At 58.6% G+C, this 18,215-nt stretch overlaps 3 protein-coding genes across 13 annotated transcripts; 1 reads left to right on the top strand and 2 right to left on the bottom strand.

Moving 5' to 3' along the window:
- Positions 1–679: 679 nt before the first annotated feature.
- C3H1orf35 (chromosome 3 C1orf35 homolog) lies at positions 680–2,948 on the bottom strand. The gene is made up of 8 exons (XM_004284031.3): positions 2,768–2,948; positions 2,527–2,677; positions 2,325–2,370; positions 2,153–2,232; positions 1,870–1,942; positions 1,594–1,679; positions 961–1,086; positions 680–878 (listed from the first exon to the last, which is right to left on the bottom strand). The coding sequence occupies exons 1-8, from the start codon at positions 2,859–2,861 to the stop codon at positions 821–823; spliced, it is 714 nt and encodes a 237-aa protein (XP_004284079.1). The 5' UTR covers positions 2,862–2,948; the 3' UTR covers positions 680–820.
- Positions 2,949–4,796: 1,848 nt separating this feature from the next.
- MRPL55 (mitochondrial ribosomal protein L55) lies at positions 4,797–8,892 on the bottom strand. Of its 5 annotated transcripts, none has more exons than XM_033413465.2 (4): positions 8,752–8,892; positions 7,834–7,911; positions 5,428–5,632; positions 4,797–5,027 (listed from the first exon to the last, which is right to left on the bottom strand). In XM_033413465.2, exons 2-4 carry the CDS (start codon positions 7,857–7,859, stop codon positions 4,878–4,880), a joined length of 381 nt encoding a protein of 126 aa, XP_033269356.1. In that variant the 5' UTR covers positions 7,860–7,911; positions 8,752–8,892; the 3' UTR covers positions 4,797–4,877. The 5 variants fall into 5 exon arrangements, with proteins under 5 accessions (XP_033269356.1, XP_012393788.1, XP_004284080.1 ...); XM_012538334.3 differs by having other exon boundaries at positions 7,834–7,914; positions 8,752–8,891; XM_004284032.4 differs by having other exon boundaries at positions 8,665–8,803.
- Positions 8,893–8,915: 23 nt separating this feature from the next.
- GUK1 (guanylate kinase 1) lies at positions 8,916–18,109 on the top strand. Of its 7 annotated transcripts, none has more exons than XM_033413458.2 (9): positions 8,916–9,059; positions 9,523–9,675; positions 15,237–15,350; positions 15,600–15,641; positions 15,754–15,850; positions 17,087–17,225; positions 17,300–17,384; positions 17,569–17,654; positions 17,795–18,109. In XM_033413458.2, exons 2-9 carry the CDS (start codon positions 9,609–9,611, stop codon positions 17,828–17,830), a joined length of 666 nt encoding a protein of 221 aa, XP_033269349.1. In that variant the 5' UTR covers positions 8,916–9,059; positions 9,523–9,608; the 3' UTR covers positions 17,831–18,109. The 7 variants fall into 7 exon arrangements, with proteins under 7 accessions (XP_033269349.1, XP_033269347.1, XP_033269352.1 ...); XM_033413456.2 differs by having other exon boundaries at positions 17,539–17,654; XM_033413461.2 differs by lacking the exon at positions 17,087–17,225 and adding an exon at positions 10,449–10,507.
- The last annotated feature ends 106 nt before the right edge of the window (positions 18,110–18,215 follow it).

Here is an 18,215-nt window from a genome sequence, read left to right as displayed (position 1 = left end):
AGTTCCAGGTGTCCTTTCCCCCAGAAGGCAGGCTGCCCCACCATAAATAATGATCTGCTCTAACAGGCTGAAAACCAGTGCTGAGTGCTCTGAAGACAGAATTGCCTTCAGCTCTCATTTCTTTGAAAATCAGAAGCAAAACAAGAACCTCCATAATGAATCCAGGCTGGGTTTTGTCTTTATTCCAATGTGGTTGTAAGATGTTTTCACTTTTTCTGTGGAGGGCCAGGTTGTATGTATGCCTCCCAGCCTTGGAGATGGGGGGCCGGGTGGAGGGAGCCAGTGCCATAGCACGCAAAGGGGATGGGGGTGAGACAGTGGTTAAGAGGTCCCTTGGTGGCCTGGAGAGACAAGGGTGGCTCCAGGTACAAGTCCAGCTCCCCATGATCTAAATGCCCAGGCTGCCCCTTCTAGCATGCTCACCTACCTGCAGCTGAGCACTCTTTGGCCCCTCTGCCTTCCCTGCTGGCCACACATGACCCAGAGCTCTTGGTACACCTGAAGTTGATGCAGGGGACCAGGCCAACATGGGACCCCAGGATGCTGACCACCAAAAGGACAGTGCCCCTCCCAATGGGCTTGCAGGTAGTCTTGCTGGAACTCAAGAGATTTACCACATTTTCACACATCACGTTCTATTGTGACACATGACAACAACCTTCCCTTTAGTATGAGACACTTTCCACTTAAAATAAGTTTATTTAAGTACAAAGAATGAGTCAACACAAAGAAGAATAGAAGTAGCCATACTTGGCCACAACTAAGCCTCTTTGGGGACCTGGGGTGACCCCCACAGGCCAGCCCTCCAGATCCCTGGGCCTCAGTTGCTGTCATGCCTGCGCTTCCTCTTGCAGCAAGTCGAGGAGTCTGAGTCATGCCTAAGGGAGACCAAGGGACACCTGGCGTGAGGGCCCCTGCCTGCCCAGCACTGTGTCTCCATCCCCAGGCAGCTGCACCTACTGGATGGGAGCAGGGGGCTGTGAGGAATCCAGCCCCTTCCCGTGCTCCTTTTCTTTCCTCCTCTTCTCTTTCTTGTGCCTCTTCTTCTTTTTCTTCTCCTTCCTGCTCTTCCTGTGGCTTTCAGGGCTGCAAAGGATGATACGGAGTGCCAGGAGCCTCTGGGGTTTTGGGGGTCTAGCCGGGGTGGGGCCACCACAGTAGCCACTGACCATGTGTAGCCATTTCAACCTCAAATCACTAAAGGAAACTCCTCAGTACCGTGTGTGGCCAGTGGCTACCATGGTGGGCATCACAGACACATTCCAACCACGGCAGAAAGGTCTGCAGGGCAGCACCTGACAATCTCATGGCTCCTTCCAGCCTTCCCATTGGGATGCCCCTGCACTCTTGGGGCCGGGTGGTGACCCCCTCCTGTGCTCCCCAGACCCTCACACAAGTGGCCCATGTCTGAACATCCTCCTCCAGGGCCCCTGACCCTGCAGGGGGTTGGTAGGCAGTCCTGAGACTGCCCCAGGGCTCAGAATCTCCAGAGGCTCCTCAAGAAAAAAGGGGCTGGAACTGGGGAGTTCACTGACTGGAGAAGCAGCCAACATGCCGAGAAAACAGTGAGTTCTGTGCCCTGGGAGGCCTTACCCCGGCTCCACCTTCTCTTCTGACCGAGGCTTCTTTTTGGCCGAGGCCGGGGAGGTCCCTGTCCGACTGCTCTCCACGCGGTGGTGCTGCCGAGAAAAGCCACAAGCCACTCGGGGTGTGAGGGGCGCCCTGGCATACCGACCGGCGAGAACCAGCCAGAAGCTGGGAGGGTATCCCCAAGGAGAGACGGCCTGCCCCCATGGCCCTCAACAGGAAGAGGCACTCAGACCGCCCCCCACCCCACCATGGGATCCCAGGATGTTTGGGGGTAGTTACCGTGAACACTGAAAGCCCCAGCTTAGCAGCCTCTTTGTCTTCCCGGGACAGCGCCACTCGACCTGCAGAGCCACTGCGGGGACGTGGGTGAGATCCCCCCATGGTGAGACACACCCCCACAGACACACCCACGGCGAGGATCGCCCATCCCCAGGCCTCCCTAGAGAAGTGGTGCGCCCAGACGACCCGTGCTGGCGTCCACCTGGGCGGCTGACAGTGCGGAGCCCCGAGGAGCCACGCCCTCGCGATTTCTGGGGCCCCCAAGGACCCTCTGGTCCCGCACCTGGAGCTCCCCAGGCCCAGAAGCCGGTCCACTCCCTTCTCGGGGTCACCTCCTTCCCGCTTACAGACTTCGACAAAATCCTGTTGGGGAGGAGAGTGCAAGTGCTCACCGCAGCGCAGGGTCAGACCCCTCCCAATCCCGCCCCCGCACTCCAGGAGGGCCCACCTCTCACCTCCTTGCTCAGGCCGGTGGGCTGCTTCCTTACGTTCTTGTAGCCTCTGCGGGGGCCGCGCGTGAGCTTCAGGGAGCTGCGGGCCTCGCCTCGGCCCCTGCCCCTGCCCCTGCCGCGCCCCCACCCGGAGGTAAACCAACACCCTCCCCGCACCCCCCACCCCCCACCCCCACCCCGGCCCAAGCTCTCAAGGCGCACTCACAGCGCTGCCATGAGCGCCTCCTGCTCCGCCTGCCTCACAGCCGCCAGCTCCTGCTCCCGGCTCAGACCCGCGCTGTGCTCCCGGCCCTTGGCGTACCAGGTGAGGTCACGGCCCTTCTGCCAGCGGCCCACCGGGGCCATGAGCGAGTTGCCTGCGGGGAACGGAGCGCCGAGTGCTCGGCACGGCCCGCGGGTCGGCGCACCCCCAGCCCGCGAGCCCCCGGTCCCTGCGCCCCACTCACCCAGGTAGTTCTCCCTCTGCTTATCAGTCTTCACATCCTCCCAGCTGAACTGGTCCTGCCCGCCGCGCACGCCGCCCCGGCTGGAGCCGAACATGGTAACAGGCAACCCTCTACCTCCGGACTTCCCGGTACCCAGGCCCCACAGGTCCCCGCTCCCACTCACGCGTCGCACGCGGTGACGTCACGCCTGCGCCAAACCCGTGCGCTTGCGCTCTGTTCCCCCCCGCCTCCCGAAGGTGTCCCGCCCTGGCGCGCCTGTGCCTCAGTGCCGGCCCCCGAGCGCTTGCGCACTGCCGCGGGCCCAGCGGTGGCGCTGGCAAAGGTGCGGAGGCTGGACCCGGGCACCCCAATGACAGGACAGCCGTTATTAGAAGTCACATTATGTGGGTGACGCCCCAGAGTCACTGTTCCCATTGTGTGCCGTGTTCCCTTGGCTGTGCCGGCAGAGGGGCAGGCACTGGAGAGACGTCTGCAAACCCGCACTGTTTCCCGGCTATAGCTGCTTGAGGTTTCGATCAGGTAGCAGGCTGCCCCAGAGACAGGGAGCCGCCAAGGTCAGGTCGCGCCTGCACCGCTCGTCCTCCGCCCTCGGGGGTACCGGCTGTGTCCAGTTCCCAAGGAAGCACACCTCATCGCGTTCGTTCCCCAGACAGCGCAGAGAACGCCTCAGTCACCCACAAAGTGTTGGCAGATGCCTTCTCATTCGGCACCGTTTCGGTCATTGCTGCTGTCAGGTGATGGCTCAGTATCCGAAGTAAACTGAGCTAGTTGTAGGGCAAGCGCGTTCCGTTTATCACCAGAGCGAACCAGACTAGATTCAGTGATAACGGTGCTAGTGAGTGGAGGGGTGCCACTCTATTAGCCAACCCCTGCTGAATTGAAACCGTTGGGTGAACAAATGTTCTCTGAGGAATTTACAGCAAGGTGTCAAGAGTGTTATTCTCTATGCCCTTTGTATTAGTCCTTTCACAAGACACTGCCCTCCTGCAGGTTACTCAGTGAATTCACCTGATGAGCTGTCAGGACATTAAATGAGAAGAGGCCTTTCACCTGGCCTTCCTCTGAACCTGCTTTCTCGGGGAATCCCTCACTTGCCTGACGGCTGCCGGGGGCATCCTTGAGCAAGCCAGGTTGGCAGGGCCTGGAGTGGACAGCTGCTGTGGGGGCCGGGGGTGGTGCAGTGCAGTGGATGTCCCCGTGCAGCTGTACAGTGCTGGTGTGGTGAGTGGACCAGAAGGGGTTGGCCTTCTGATCTAGAGATAAGGTACAGGGTTCATCTCCCACAGGCTGCTGGCTCCTGCCTCCCAGGTCATGAACAGAACGCCGTCTCTACCATCTACTATATGACAGTGCTCTACAACTGGCCCTCAGGTTTATGAAAAGGAGCCTGACAACCAAGGACCTAACGAGAAGCAGCCTCAGGCCTGGGCCGGGTCAGCTGCCTTAAAAAGGCTGGGAATTGCTCCCTTGGGTCTTGCAGGAAGGCTGCCAGGGTAAAATCAACCCCTGGAGCAGAAAGGCAGCAGTCAACTGGAAGGCCTAGCAGATTGCAGCTACAATGCACTGCAGACCTCAGTGGCGTTAACAAAGAGGAGCGGCCAGTCCCTTTGGCCCCTTTGATGGGGAGCACCTTCCCACTGCGTGCTGGGTAGGGCTGAGGGAGCCCTGGTGAGGGGTAGGGCAGGCCAGCTGTAGGCTAGGTGCAGATGTCCTTGGATCCCAGACACCCTGCTCCTCCCACCTACTCTTGGTGGCCACTGTGCTCCCCCAGGAGAGTCCCTGGTGCCCTGAGGCTGAAGGCAGCGCTAGAACCAAGGGGGCTCCAGGACCCAGAGGGGCAGGTACAGCAGTGGCCAGGCTTCCCTGCAGTAGGAAGAGCACCCATGACCTCGGTACTGTTGAAGGATCACATGCCCTTTGGACCTCATCCTAAAACCACAACTGACCTGATTCTAAGCTCTCCATTCAGCTCAGTTGTAGAGACCCTCAGGCTAGGGCACATGAAAAGGAAAGACAAGATGGACACAGCTTCGTGAACACATGATTTAAAGACACATGCCCCTCCCTGCTCCATAGCATCCCCCTCGGTCAGAGCAGCTTCCAGGCACCATCACTTTTTGGTCCAAAACTGCTTGTACTGCTCCACATCGAAGTCGTCACCGAGCTCTGGCTCCTCCTCCTTCTCTTTGACCTGGGCCTCTCGTTTCCGGAACCGTGCACGCCTCTCCTCTGGGGACAGAGAGTCCAGGTCCACGGGCATCTGTGGGGAGGAAGGGATGTGTACATGGCTCAGGTGGAGGGTACCAGGATGTTCTCCAGGGTCTCCACTTCACCTTATCATCTACCACACAGTTTAGGTCTTATGTGTTCTGTTGGGTTTTCTCTCCCTTTGAAGCTTTTATTTTTTAAAAACCTTTTTCTGCTTGTTTTCTCAAGATGTGATAGTTTTTTGAATACACACCTCACTATTGCTTTCTTGTCTTGATGTGTGGAGTGAGCTCCAGGTCACCCTCCTCCCTCTCCTCAAACAATTCTGACCCATGACTCGCCTTCCCTCCCCAGTCCAGTAATGGTGGGTTCTGACCCCATGAACCCCTAGAGGAGCAGTTTCTACAGGCTAAGACCTGCACCCCAGGGGAGTGTTGGGGAAGGAAGCTTACTGTGAGTATCTGTCGAGGCTCCCGGTAGCGGATGTGGATGGTGGAACCATCCTTCTTGACCAGGAGCACAGGGTAGAGGCGTGCGTAGGTCTGCCGGTGCACTCGAGTGAGTGAGGCTCTGTTGCAATCAGCCCGCTGGGAGGACATATACAGTTGGCGGCGGCTCTCAAGGGCAGCCCCTGTCACCACACGCTGCCAGAGCAGGCTGCAGACACACACGTGCTGGTCAGCGGTTGGTGCCAGGACCAGAGTGGCCACACAGCCCAGCTCCTATGGGGGCACACAGCAACCCGCACCAGGGCAGGATGTGGTCAGAGTAGCTCCACCCCACATCCAGAAAGAGGCTGCAGGGGTGAGCCCACAAGGCTCTCAGATGGGTGAGGACAGAGTCCACAGCCAGGACCCTGGTGGGTGTCTCTGGTGAGGCCTGGCCTCATAGCTAGGGTGCTGGACTACAACATTGAGTGGGAAGCTGACTTCCAGGGGACTGCAAACCTGGTCCTTGGACTGACCATTTGAGTCCATCCCACACCCCCTTCCCCATTCACACATTGAAGCCCTAACCCCCCGTGAGATGGTGTCAGGAGGTGGGACCTTTGGGTGGTGATTTGGATTAGATGAGGTCGTGAGGGTAGGGTCCCCCCAGTAGGATTGGTGCCCTTATAAGAGGAAGAGACCAGAGAGCTAACTCTCTCCTCCATATGAGGACACTGCAAGAAGGCAGCCATCTCTGAACCAGGAAGAGAGACTTCACCAGAACCCTGCTGGCACCCTAATCTCAGACTTCCAGCTTTCTTAAGCTGCCTGGTCTGTGGTGTTCTGCTAGGTCAGCCCAAGCAGACCGAGAAAACTGGTCCACTTGGCTTCTGAGTGTGGTGGGCGCTCAGCCCTCCCGCACACGGCAGAGCACATGCTCCAAGGTGACAGGAAAGGGCTAGGTACTCTTCATGCCCCACTCTACCCAGCCACGTGACCCCACATTTGTCTCACCCACTCGGGACCTCGATTTCCCTGTCCCAGCCTTTCCCTGTGACCCCCCGCCCCAAAGTCCCTTCCAGGCTGGCTTTCATGCAAACTTAAATTCAGAGCCCCAGGCTGTGCCTCAGTCCATCCGTTTCCTCCCTCACAGGTTTGAGGAAGAATGCATTCAAACAAGTACCAGAATTTCCTGGAATTGTCGGGTGCTCTGGAAGTTACCTTCTTCTCCTGGCATTCTTTTGAACACTCACGGTGGACAGGCATCCTGCACACTCACCATGTGCCTTTTCCCAAACCCCTCACTGCATGGGCAGTCACATCAATGCAGACCTTCCCAACAGCCTCCCACCTGGTCCCCATTTCAATTCCAGTTAAGTTCCCCTGCTTTGTGGGTAGTGATTCTAAAAACCTGATATTCACATCACTTCAGTAGCTCCCACCAGACTTTCAGGACTTCTCTCTCCACAAAGCAGCCAGCATGAGCACATGGGCCACGCACAGCCACAGTATGGCAGCCTCTGCTTTGGTTGTGGTTCCCACCACCCCCTGCACTCCCCAGCTGACACCTCAGGCTGAGGGCCCATCTCCTCCACTAGCCTGATGGCCTGGGGCAAGAATTGCATCTTATTTGCTATCAAGTCCCAGACCCTCCCTAGCTAAGTGCTCGTAAATTTTGGCAAAATGAATCCAGTCCCTGCCTCCAGAAGTGCAAGACTGGAGAAAGGAGGTGGTGGGCAAACTCCAGCACCAGAGGAACCTGCAGTCAGTTGGGCAGGGCCTGTACCTAAGCAGCACCAGGGAGCCCAGGGCACAGCCGCTCCAGAGAACCTGGGGTTGGTGACTCAGGAGGCTTCTGGAAGGGGCTGGAGTCAACCCTTGAGGGGAAAGAGTGGATGTTTTCCCACCAAACAGCAGCTGCAGTTCCAACATGAACCTTCTCCAGCAATGAGGGCCCTCCTGGGAATGCTGCAGCCCGAGTCCCTTCTCCATCTTCATACTAACCCACAGCTTCAGGTGCCACATCCCTCTCCCTAGATTCCACAGAAACAATTCAAAACCTGCATTCATTTTCTCCTCCATCAATACTTCTCACCTGGGGGAGACCAGGGAGTGAGAGGAACACGCAGACGGGGAGGCAGTTCTGGTGGTAAGAGAAGGAAGGCCATGATCTTCTCCATGGCTGGCCCGCAGGCTCTGAATAGGACAGTGACCACCATCACATCTGTTTGGTGCCAGGTACTCACAAGTCACTTCCATTCCTCCTTCAACACTTAAGGTGTCCACACATATGTACTTGTATGTATTCTCCAGATAAACACACTGGCTCTGGAGGTTTTCCTGAGGCAGCAGACCCTAAGGCTCTTGAGTTGGCATTCTTTGGGTGGCCCCATTACAGCAGTCCCGAGAGGCCTGGACGTCCATGCTTACCCAAGCAGTCTGCCCTTGGCCACCATTCCTCCTGCAGCACGTGAAAGCCCAGGGTCAGTCACTGGCCCAGTGTGTGACCTGCTAGGCAAAGAAATGAGAGACCTTTTTAAAAGGCAGGCTTTTCCACCTAACTGATTCTCACCAAATCCCAGCCAGGAACAAAGCGGTCTCCGAGACATTACCAGGTCAGTGCCAGTCTTGCCCAGTAACCTCTCAGGCTTCCAGCCCTGACCTGGCATTAGAATCACCTGTGGAACGTTTTTGACCCGGAGATGCCCCAGTCCTACTCCCCAAAACTCTGACTTAGTACATCTGCAGCAGGGCCCGGGACCTTTCTGGTGGGTTGCTGAGTCAGGGGAGCCACTCTGAGGATGGAATGCAACGTAAACGGCGAAGACTAGCTCATATCTTGTTTTCCAAGGTCATTGCATTCTCACAAAATCCAGCGAGGTAAAGATTACAAAAGGGCAGCCGCGGCTTACTAAACCTTGAGTCCCAGGGAAACTGAGGTTTCCGCGGTGACAAACCAGTTGTTTCAAATGTCAAAGACCTGATGTATCAGACATTCAGACCCCAGGAAAAGAGCCCTCCCGGCCGAGATGAGAAGGTTTGCCTCGCTATCCCCAGTCAGTGCAGGGCATCTGCAGGCTTCCTTCCGCCTTAGGACGTGACTCAGCAGGACAACGAAATGCTATAAACCTCCCAAGCGATACCCGCCCATTCTCTCGCCCTCGAGGGCGGCCTGCGGCGGGGCCCAGACCCTCCCTTGGGGGAAGCCCTCCAAAACCCGCGCGACGCGGCGCCTTTCCGGCATCAACTTGCCACCCTCACCGCCTCCGGAGCGGCCTCGAGGACCAGCGGCCAGGCCGCCACTGGCCAGTCGGGCGCCGGACTGGCCAGAGCCCAATCCACAATCACTGTAAACGCGGCTTTCAGTTCTCCTGCGGCACCGCCACAACGTCATGCGGCGGGCGCAGCGTCGTGCTGCGCTGACGTACAGCCTTGAAAGGCGGGGCGAGGCCGGCGCAGCTCTGACCAGCTTGCCCGCTGGCTGAGGCGGGTCCGGCGCCGCGCGGAAGTGTTTCTCTGAGGGGCGGAGAGAGGCCGGGCCGGCGCGGCGCTACTCTGTGACGTACGTCCCCGCGGGCGGTGGCGGCGGCCCTTCATGCTGCGGCGCCCGCTGGCCGGGCTGGCGGCGGCCGCCCTGGGCCGGGTCCCCTCGGACGGTGAGTGGCGGCCCCTCGCGTGGGGGCGGAGGTCCGGGCGTGCGCAGGCCCACGGGAGGGCCTTCCTGGGGAGTCCGGTCCCGGGCTCGCGTGTCGCTGTCTGAATCCGCGGAGGAGAGACGGGGACCGCCGCTGCTTGCGTGCGAGGGGCCGCCAGAGCCCGTGCTGAGCGCCGGTGTCGTGGACCTGCCTGAGGGACTCGTGGGGCTGTGCTCGTGAATTCTGTCATCCCGCCAGGCACCGAAATTGCCCTCGGCGGTCCTCAGTGGTTTCCAGAGTTCCGTCTCGGAGCGAGCAAAGCAGGGTAGACAAGGAGAGGGTAGTGTGTCTTCTCATGGAGTTTGCAAATTCAGGGAGGCTTTCCTTCGCTTTGAAGTTGTATCCCGTGTGTCTGTGTTTTAGAATTGCTTTTGGTAGTTACTATTTTACTTAGACAAATTAAAAGCTGGTTCCCCTGTGTCAGTCCTCAAAATGTAGGAGGAAATTCTCCTGGCACGGGAAGCTCCAAACAGCTTGTAAAACCCCTGCAGCTTGAGGACTTCATGCTGGATGCCATTGTGGACCCTGCAGGATGCGTGGGGGCAGAGAGGGGAGCAGCCTGACACCCCTCTCCAAGGTGGGCCACACAGCAGAGCCGAAAACCCTGCGAGATCAGGGTTTTGAAAGACCTTAGGTTGCCCCTGGTGTGGCAGAGTCGCAGAAGTCCCGATTAGCTCACCGGGCCTGTAGACACATGTAGTCTACCCCGAGCTCAAGAGGAGCAGCACAGATAACAGTTGGGAAACCCTCCCGGTGGTCCAGCTTTGGTGCTATGTTTGGTTCCCAAATATTGCCAACGCAGGGGCGTCCTAGGTGGGCAGAGCTGACTGCTCCTAGGACTCCCAGCCAGGAGGGCCCCTGGGACTGCTACAGGTTCCTGGCCAGCCCCACAGCCCAGCGCTGCTGGACATTGCAGATATGGGTACTCCACGCAGGAGCAGGTGGTTGGTGGCAGGCCTTCCTGACTCGTGGGCATGGTAGCTGGGGTTCAGCTTCCCTCAGGACAAGACACCTCAAGTCTAGGTTGCTGGAGCTGCCCATCTGCTGATTTTAGCCATTCTTTTGGGAGCAGTGAGAGGGAGTGAGTCTCCACCCAGATGTTGGTTTGAGGAGGAGCAGTGAGGGGTGCCACCTCACACATTATCAATGTCTTTTGATAGGGGTGGAGGAGGTGGAAGCTCAGGTGATGATTGGCCAGTGTGGGATGAGGCCCACGGGGACAGGAGGAGGGAGGCCAAGATGTGCTTCTCATGGTCAGCCTTGCACGAGTCCCCTGTGAGTGCCCCTTGGCAGCATGCCTGGCCAAATGTGGACTTTTCTGGACTTTTCTGTCACTCTTTCACTTCCCAGACCATGACTTGTGAGGGACCCAGGAAAACCTTCACCTTCGCCACCAGGACGGATGTGGGGTGGGTGTGGCTTCCTGTCTTATCATTGACAAGCTGAATTTCCTGCCACGTGAGCCCCCACTCTGCCCTTTTCTTGTAAGAATTCCACACACTTGCCTGCACACACCAGGCCAGCTTGTGATCTGGGTTGGTGCCACACCAGTGATAGGTGTAGTTTGCTTGGGCTTTCCTTTAGACTCTGAGAACACGTTGATCCAGCCCTTGACCTTTGTCTGGAACTGGTAAGATGAGCAGTTTATTTGAGGAGCACATTCTGCAAGTTCTGAAGTTGTACATTTTTCTTCAGCCACACCCAAACTTTTTTTTTTTAAACACTTGAACTGTTGATCTCCATCGTTTGCGTCACATTTAGCATAGCCCAAGAAACACGTTCAGAGGATTTGAGGAAGAGCAAGAAGGAAGGTATTATGATGTGGTTGGGGGTGGAAGGAAGTGACCCCAGTCCTCAAGGAGAAAAGGGGAAGCACAGAGGGTGAGCTGTTGGGGCACTGGTATGGAGGCAGGTGCTCTTCAGTCGGGCTCTGACCCCTGGCTGAACCTGTGTACCAGGCCTCTGTTCCCCCTGGGTCCGTCTCTGATCCTGTGCGTGCTGGGCCTTGGTTTCCCCTGGTCCCTGGCTGAGCCTGCATGTTCCAGGCCTTGGTTTTCCCTGGTCCCTGGCTGACCCTGGTTGTGCTTGACCTTTGTTCCCCTCTCTGTGAGAGTGAACGCTGCCCCAACCAGAAGGGCTTGGGCTTTTTCTTGCTCCATGATTTGTATGTCCTGGACCCCTTTCCCTTTCATGCTCCCTCTGCCTTCCCTTAGGGCTAGAACTGAGGATCTCATGTGGGACTGAGTCCCGGTTCTTCTCCTTGATGGAAAGAGATCCAGATGCAGCTGTGTAGTGCCATGACAGGCCTGAGTCCTCCATAGTGTGGCTTCTTGCCAACACTTTTGAAGGACAGGCTTCCTCTCAGGGAAGGCATGGGCTCACCCCACTGCCGGGAGAGGAGGTGAGAAGAAAATCGCTGGCTGCGTTGTGGCTCTCCCACTTCAAGTCAGGTTCTTGAAGGTTAAGTGGTTTCTTAAGGTCATTGGGCCAGGACATGTCCCACACACGGAGCACCTGAGGCCAAGGCCAGCGTAGTCCTCCTGTCCCTCACAGCCTTTTTGGGGGATAGGGCATGACCAGCTATCCTAACCCAGATCAACTCATGTCTTGTGGCTTGTGTTTCGCAAGAGGGCTGATGGGGTTTGACTTTCTCTTCTGTGTATCCTCAGAGGGTTGCACCTTGTCTAAGTGTCTCATGGAGGAGTGGGGAGGGAAGGGGGGTGGTGGCCATGCCCAGCCCTTGGGACAGGGCGGGAAGGCAGGTGGAAGCAAGAAGGAGAGCAGGAAATGCTTCTGGAGGCAAGCCTTCCAGGGCTGCCTGAGGAGCTCCTCGTGAGGGGTTCCAGCAGAGAGCATTCCAGAATGCACAGGCTTGCACCAGCGACTCCTACAGAAATTGCATCCCTGATCCTTATTGCTGTCCTTGTGAAATTTCCAGTTTCTTGCCAGGAAGCTGGGGTTCAGAATTGTGGGATGGTCAAGGAGTAGAGGATACAGAGCATTCCTAACTGCCAATCAGTTCTACCAGCTGCTGGGGCCAAAATCAGGCTCAGGGGTATCTGGCACATTTGATCACTGGGACTGAGAGGCCCTGAGGTCTGTCCCACACTGAGTGTGCTCCTGTCAAAGGTGGCTTTAGTGAGCACTCTATCACCATGATCACTGGGTGGAGCCCAGTACCCAGCGACTCCCCAAGTGCCTTCTGCAGGGCTAGTCCACTCCGATGTGGCCACTGTGGCTCGGGCCCTTGTGCTAAGAGGAGGTGACCTCAGGGAGGAGCCCCACAAGAGGAAGGACTCTGGATCCCACCCACCTCAAGGCAGTGGTGCTAGGTGGGTGCCCCCTCCCCTTGTCATCAGTAGTGTAACCTTTGAAGGAGGGCACGATGGATGGCCAGCACTGGGAAGGCCTGGGGCCTGGACTTGAGGGGCAGGTTGGGGCTCAGGAGGATACCCTGTGAGGAGTGGGCTGGCAGGGTAGGGTGATGATTTGGACCCAGGCAGGGAGTGAACTTTGCAGCCATCAGCCAGTCCCCATGCGTGTATACATACCTGCTGCTTACTGCCAGTGGTTGTTGGGCTGGGGATGGGAGGTCTCAGTGGGATGCAGTTGCTGTGCCCATGCCCCCAGGGTTCACAACATGGGGTAGAAAGCCAGATAGAAGCCAGGTAAGATGATGAGTAAGACTTGTGCACAGCATGCTCCTTGAGGGTTTCAGGCGCTGGGACTTCCACGTGTAGCGTTTGGTCCTGACTGAAGACATGTCTTCCCTATGTAGGTTTGCAGTGTCCAGATGTTAGAGCTTATGACCACAACATCTGGCCATGATTGCAGGCATGGGGAACAGGGCAGGAACTGCCAGGGAAACATGTTAGGGGCCTGTGTGCTGGCCTGGAGGCACAGGGCAGGTCAAGACCATGTAGCCTCTGGGTGTTGCTGGCAGGTTTACAGTTGAGGGCTGTGGGATGTGAGGGTGGGGCACCTGTTCAAGTTGGCAAAGGAGCATAGTGTTCCTGAGGGGCTTCTTCATAGATAAGCAGGATGGGTCCTCCCCTCCCTGGAGGTGGATACCCCAAGTTGGATTCAGAAGGCACCAGCTGCATCCACTGAGTTGAGGGTTTGTTGCTGTGAGCAAGGCCCAGGTAGGCTTTCTGGTCCATCTCTTGCGAGCATTGCCATGTGTCCACTTGATGTTGCCCCCGCCCTGGAGGAACTCACATTCCTGTGGCACCTACATGCTGCCGGGTCCTGGGAAGACCTACACTGCTGAACAACCACAGCCCTCCTGCTTGCAAGGTGGGGAGGCAGTGTGTGTGCGGCGGTGACTCGGCCCAGTCCAGAGGCCAGGCAGTGTGGTGGCAGCCCCCAGCCTCCATTGCCTTTCTCTTGCCAGGGCTCCTCTAGGAGCAGCAACCTTACTCAGGGACTGACTGGCCCCCAATATCTCCTCTGTCCTCCTATGCCCCTCCACCCCGACGTAGCTCTCTCCACAACCGTGGTCACTCACTGTCAAGTCAGGACAGACCCAGGGGGGTGGGCTGGGTTGCCCACAGGACATTCATTCTGCAAAGGAAGGAACTTTGTGAAGGCCAACAGTGAGCCAGAGATGAGACCTTCCCATGCACCAGTCCTTGGGGTAGGGCGGGGGCTGCGGTCTATTGGGCAGCAACAGCAGTGGGCTTAGAGTCGGACACACACACATGTGGGCATTTGTATGGTGGCACTGTGTCTGGGTGGGAAAGTCAAGACACCAGAAAGGAGTTGGGAGTCCAGTGGGACCGTTGCTAGATAAAAACGGTGTACTGTTGTCATAGGAAACTTGAAAGAGACAAGGGAACTAAGAACGGGTCACTTAGAAGTGACAGGTAATTGATGAGCTCCTCTGGGTCCATTTCTTCTATCTCTCTTCAGCAGGGGAACGTATCTGTTTCCCGACTCCTTCTCCGGGGTGTTTGCATATGGCATGATGGTCCCAGAATAGCTAGCTATGCTTTAGCCAGATTACCCAGGTTGGCCTCATTGCGGATTAGGGAAGCAGTGACCACCTGGGGCCCGGCTGGAGAGCTGCCCTGGGCTAGATGACTGGGTGTCCCCAAGCAGAGTGGCCTGTTCCTCCTGGGCCTCATCGCTGGTCTGCTGGCCACTGACTGCTCCTCCACACCTTACCAGGCACCCCACAGACAGAGCCCTGCTGGTGTAGGCCAGCTCACCACACGCCCTCCCAGGGTCTCCCTCCAGAGCAACACATAGCCTCCCAGCCCCCTAGCTCAGTGCCTGCCTCAATTCCTGTCTTCTGAGGCTCCAGATGCACCTGACCTTCCTCAGCCCGTCTTGTTCATGTGGCTGGGTGGGCAAGTGCGCATCTCTAGGGTGAGGAGCAGCCTTTGCCCTCTGCTGAGCAGGTGGTGCTGGCTGCCCTGGGAGGGATTTAGTGCTTAGAGGGTGGGGAGCAGGCAAGGATTACCACTCTCCTCTCAGCTCATCCCGAGCAGCCCCAAGGTGAGCACGGAGGCTGCACCCCACGCAGAAGGTAGGTCCTGTATGAGGGGTGCTGGGGTGATCCGATGGGCACAGAGCAGGCTAAGCTGATGCTTCCAGAGCTCCCCCACTATTCCTGCCCTCGGCGTGTTCACCTGTGGCAGGTGTCTGAGCCCTGTGCTATGAGCTGGGAGGGTGGCACCCATTGCTCTCCTGCTGGCTTCATGAGACCCAAGGATCAGAGAAGGGGAGTCAGGAAGCTGTGGTCGTTTGTGGTCAGCCCCTTGCTTTTCAGTGGAAGTTCCCAGAAGAGAGCTTGGGTTCCGCTGACCTTGACCAAGGGCACCTCTGGGGTGTGGTGCCAGGAGACACAGGAATTGGGACCCGGACATGCCCCTCCCAGGAGCTCCTTGACGGTGGGATAGGAGTGAACAGCTGGGGAGGCCACACATTTGTGGTCAGTGCATGTATTACCAGGTAGCACTCCCAAAGGGAGGCATAGCCAGGGTTTGAGCATGGCTCTGAGTGACTGCCCACAGCTCTGCCCAGTTTCTGGGGTGAATTCACTTGGGGCAGAGGTGGGGGCACTGCAGCCACCTCGCCCACTTCCATAGGGAGCAAGGCCCTGCTGATATTTGTCTCCCCCGTCCCCCGCTACAGGGATGTCAGGACCAAGGCCCGTTGTCCTGAGCGGACCCTCAGGGGCTGGGAAGAGCACCCTACTGAAGAGACTCCTGCAGGAACACAGCAGCATCTTCGGCTTCAGCGTGTCCCGTGAGGCCCCAGGGGAGGTGGGGGAGGGTCTCAAGGAAGCTGGGGGCGGGGACCCCTGCTGACATGCTCTGAAGCCCCCCACACTCCCACACGGTGGGGCGGAAGCCCCCACACTGCTGACCCTAACCTGGAGCCTCCTCTCCCACACCCCCAGATGGGCTGAGCCAGGCCCTGTGGGCAAGGCCCTGGGGATGGGATGCCTGGGGCTCCAGGTGTTGTCCCAAGTCAGTCACTGGTACTTGTTCCTAGACACCACAAGGGACCCGAGGCCAGGAGAGGAGAACGGCAAAGGTGAGCTTGGCCAGCCTCAGTGCTCCAGCACAGGAATGGAGCAGCCCTCCCTTTGTCAGAGTGATGCATGAGGCCTCAGTCTCCCTCCCCATCAGCTCCTCCTCCTTTGCAGATTACTACTTTGTGACCAGGGAGGTGATGCAGCGGGACATTGCCGCTGGAGACTTCATCGAGCATGCCGAGTTCTCAGGGAACTTGTATGGGACCAGGTGAGCCATGCTTGGGGCCCTCCCTTCCTCCAGTTCTCTCAGGAACCTAGAGTGGGCAGCCCAGGCAGGGGTATCTCTCTGTGGGCACTGAGCAGCGGGTGTCCCCTTGACTGGGCCCCAGGTGGGGGGTTTCTTTCTATGGGCTGTCTGGGCAGTTGGGGCAAGGGACCCAGCCCCCCAGGGGTCAGGATGGAGCCACAGTCAGGGCTCTCTGGGCCACTCCCTCCTGGCCCAGCCCCACTTGTGTCTACCTGGCCAGGCTGCTGTGAGAACAGTGGGCCACACGAGGGCCTGGTATGCAATGAGGACTTGGAGGACCTGGGTCTCATAGGTCGGCAGGTTGCACTTTTCCCCACCACCACCTCCAGCCCCTGGGGTAGCCTGAGAGGGTCCCTGGCACAACAGCAGCTGCCCCTCCCAACAACCCACCAGAGCGGGGTCTTTGCTGGCTCCTCGCACCTGGCTTGCAAGGCCTGGAAGCAGTGCCTTGACACAGGCAGGCGTGCCTCTGTGCATAGCCTGTCCCTCAGCCACCTAGCTGGGTGAGGCAGGGACCCCACAGGACCCAGCATACTCTGCCCCAGGTGCAGATGGGAAGAGTGGTGGGCTGCCAAGTGGGGTCATTTGGCCACTGTTGGGACACTCAATGCCTGCTGAGGGGCAGTGCCCCCAGTGGATGAGGAGCACGTGGCACGTGGTGACCCTAGGGTGAGGGGCCAAGGCCTACAAAGGGTGGCCGGGGATGAGGAAGCCCAAGGGCGTGCCGTGTAGTTCTGTGGGGGCCATAGCCAGGGCATCCGTCTCCAAGCAGGGCCCCAGCATGCAGGATATGGGAGGGTGGTCGCCATCGCTAGCCTGAGGGCACGATCCAGGGGGTGATGCCAGAAACTTCTGGAGGCATGATTGGCGGGTGGGACTGATTGGGGTGATGGAGTGGTGTGGGGCCTGGGAGCAGGTGCCAGGAGAAGGAGAGGCCCTGGGCCAGGGTCTGAAGGCGCCCCTCCCTACTGCCACACCAGACCAGCAGAGGGCCCCCTTGTGCAAGGGTTGCTCAGGGAGTACTTCCAGAAAGAGGGAACAGATGCCACAGTTAGGGTGGGCCCCTGTGGGCACCCCCAGAGAGGCCCAGAGCAAGGGATGGGCAGTAGATGGTCCCACTGAGGCTCTTCGAGGCCGTGGGGTCTGCTAGGGCCTCAGGAGCCCACAGCTGAGCAACCCCCTCCTATCATCCCCCAGCAAAGCAGCTGTGCGGGCCGTGCAGGCCATGAACCGCATCTGCGTGCTGGATGTGGACCTGCAGGGCGTGCGCAACATCAAGAAGACCGACCTGCAGCCCGTCTACATCTTTGTGCAGCCACCCTCACTGGATGTCCTGGTGGGGGCTGAGGGAGGAGGGCGGGGGGGCAACCCTGGAGGCTCTGACCTTCTGACTTTCATACTTCGTCTCAGGAGCAGCGGCTGCGGCAGCGGAACACAGAGACGGAGGAGAGCCTGGCTAAGCGTCTGGCTGCTGCCCGGGCTGACATGGAGAGCAGTGAGTGTGGGCACCTATCCCTCCGTGTCCCTGGACCCTCTCCAACCCCCACAGTAGAACAGTCCCACCCAGCAAGGGGCAGAGGAGGGCTGGAGCCATCACCCAGCACTGTGGTCCACGTGAAGGGTCCCCGGACCCCCTCCTCTGTCACCAGAGCCTCCACTGACCCTGCCCCCACCCTCAGGCGAGGAGCCCGGCCTGTTTGACCTGATCATCGTCAACGACAGTCTGGACAAGGCCTACTGGGCCCTGAAGGAGGCGCTCTCCGAGGTGGGCTGGGGGTGGAGGTGGGGCCTCAGACCTCTGTCTGGCAAACAGGGAAAATAGGCTGGGACAGGTGATATGGCGGCCCCAGGCCCTGGGCGAGACCCTCTTCCTTTTCCCAGCCTCTCTTCCTTTCTCCCCGGCAGGAAATAAAGAAGGCTCAAGCAACTGGTCACTCCTGAGCAGGTCCACCGGCTATAACTCCTCAGGTGGGGCCTAGGGCCTGGCACCCACCCGCAGTGGGCCAGGATCTCCGGCGGTGGCTCTGCTCACCTCAGCTAGCACCCAGGGTTTGGGGTGCTGCCTATCTTCCCTCACTCCCCCACCGTGACTGGAGGAGTTTGCTCTCACCCCCTCTCCCCATGTCCATTTCTAGGCTTCCTCCCCACCCTGCCCTATCAACCCCCCTCCCATGGAAGCTGGGCCAACATCCAAATAAAAAACTGCTGGGTTAGAGTGTCCTTGAGCCCTTGGATCATGGCCCTGGGTGGGTGGGGCCACGGTATACCACTCCAGACCCACCCCCCACCCCACCCTGCTCTTGGCAACCACGCCCTAACTGGCCAG

The sequence above is a fragment of the Orcinus orca genome, chromosome 3 (assembly GCF_937001465.1).
Source record: "Orcinus orca chromosome 3, mOrcOrc1.1, whole genome shotgun sequence".
Lineage (NCBI taxonomy): Eukaryota > Metazoa > Chordata > Mammalia > Artiodactyla > Delphinidae > Orcinus > Orcinus orca.
This window is presented reverse-complemented; position numbering and strand designations above follow the sequence as displayed.

Coding starts and splice junctions, on each gene's coding strand:
- C3H1orf35 (XM_004284031.3), bottom strand. CDS start 2,861: ATGTTCGGCTCCAGCCGGGGCGGCGTGCGCGGCGGGCAGGACCAGTTC. Junction 2,678..2,767: donor GCAGAGGGAGAACTACCTGG/GTGAGTGGGGCG, acceptor CGTTCCCCGCAG/GCAACTCGCTCATGGCCCCG. Junction 2,233..2,324: donor CCACCGGCCTGAGCAAGGAG/GTGAGAGGTGGG, acceptor CCTCCCCAACAG/GATTTTGTCGAAGTCTGTAA.
- MRPL55 (XM_049708318.1), bottom strand. CDS start 7,662: ATGGAAGTGACTTGTGAGTACCTGGCACCAAACAGATGTGATGGTGGT. Junction 5,633..7,498: donor CACTCCCTGGTCTCCCCCAG/GTGAGAAGTATT, acceptor GTGTGTCTGCAG/CCTGCTCTGGCAGCGTGTGG. Junction 5,028..5,427: donor AGCCTCGACAGATACTCACA/GTAAGCTTCCTT, acceptor TCCTCCCCACAG/ATGCCCGTGGACCTGGACTC.
- GUK1 (XM_033413456.2), top strand. CDS start 9,609: ATGCCATTGTGGACCCTGCAGGATGCGTGGGGGCAGAGAGGGGAGCAG. Junction 17,226..17,299: donor CACCCTCACTGGATGTCCTG/GTGGGGGCTGAG, acceptor ACTTCGTCTCAG/GAGCAGCGGCTGCGGCAGCG. Junction 17,385..17,538: donor CCGGGCTGACATGGAGAGCA/GTGAGTGTGGGC, acceptor CTCTGTCACCAG/AGCCTCCACTGACCCTGCCC.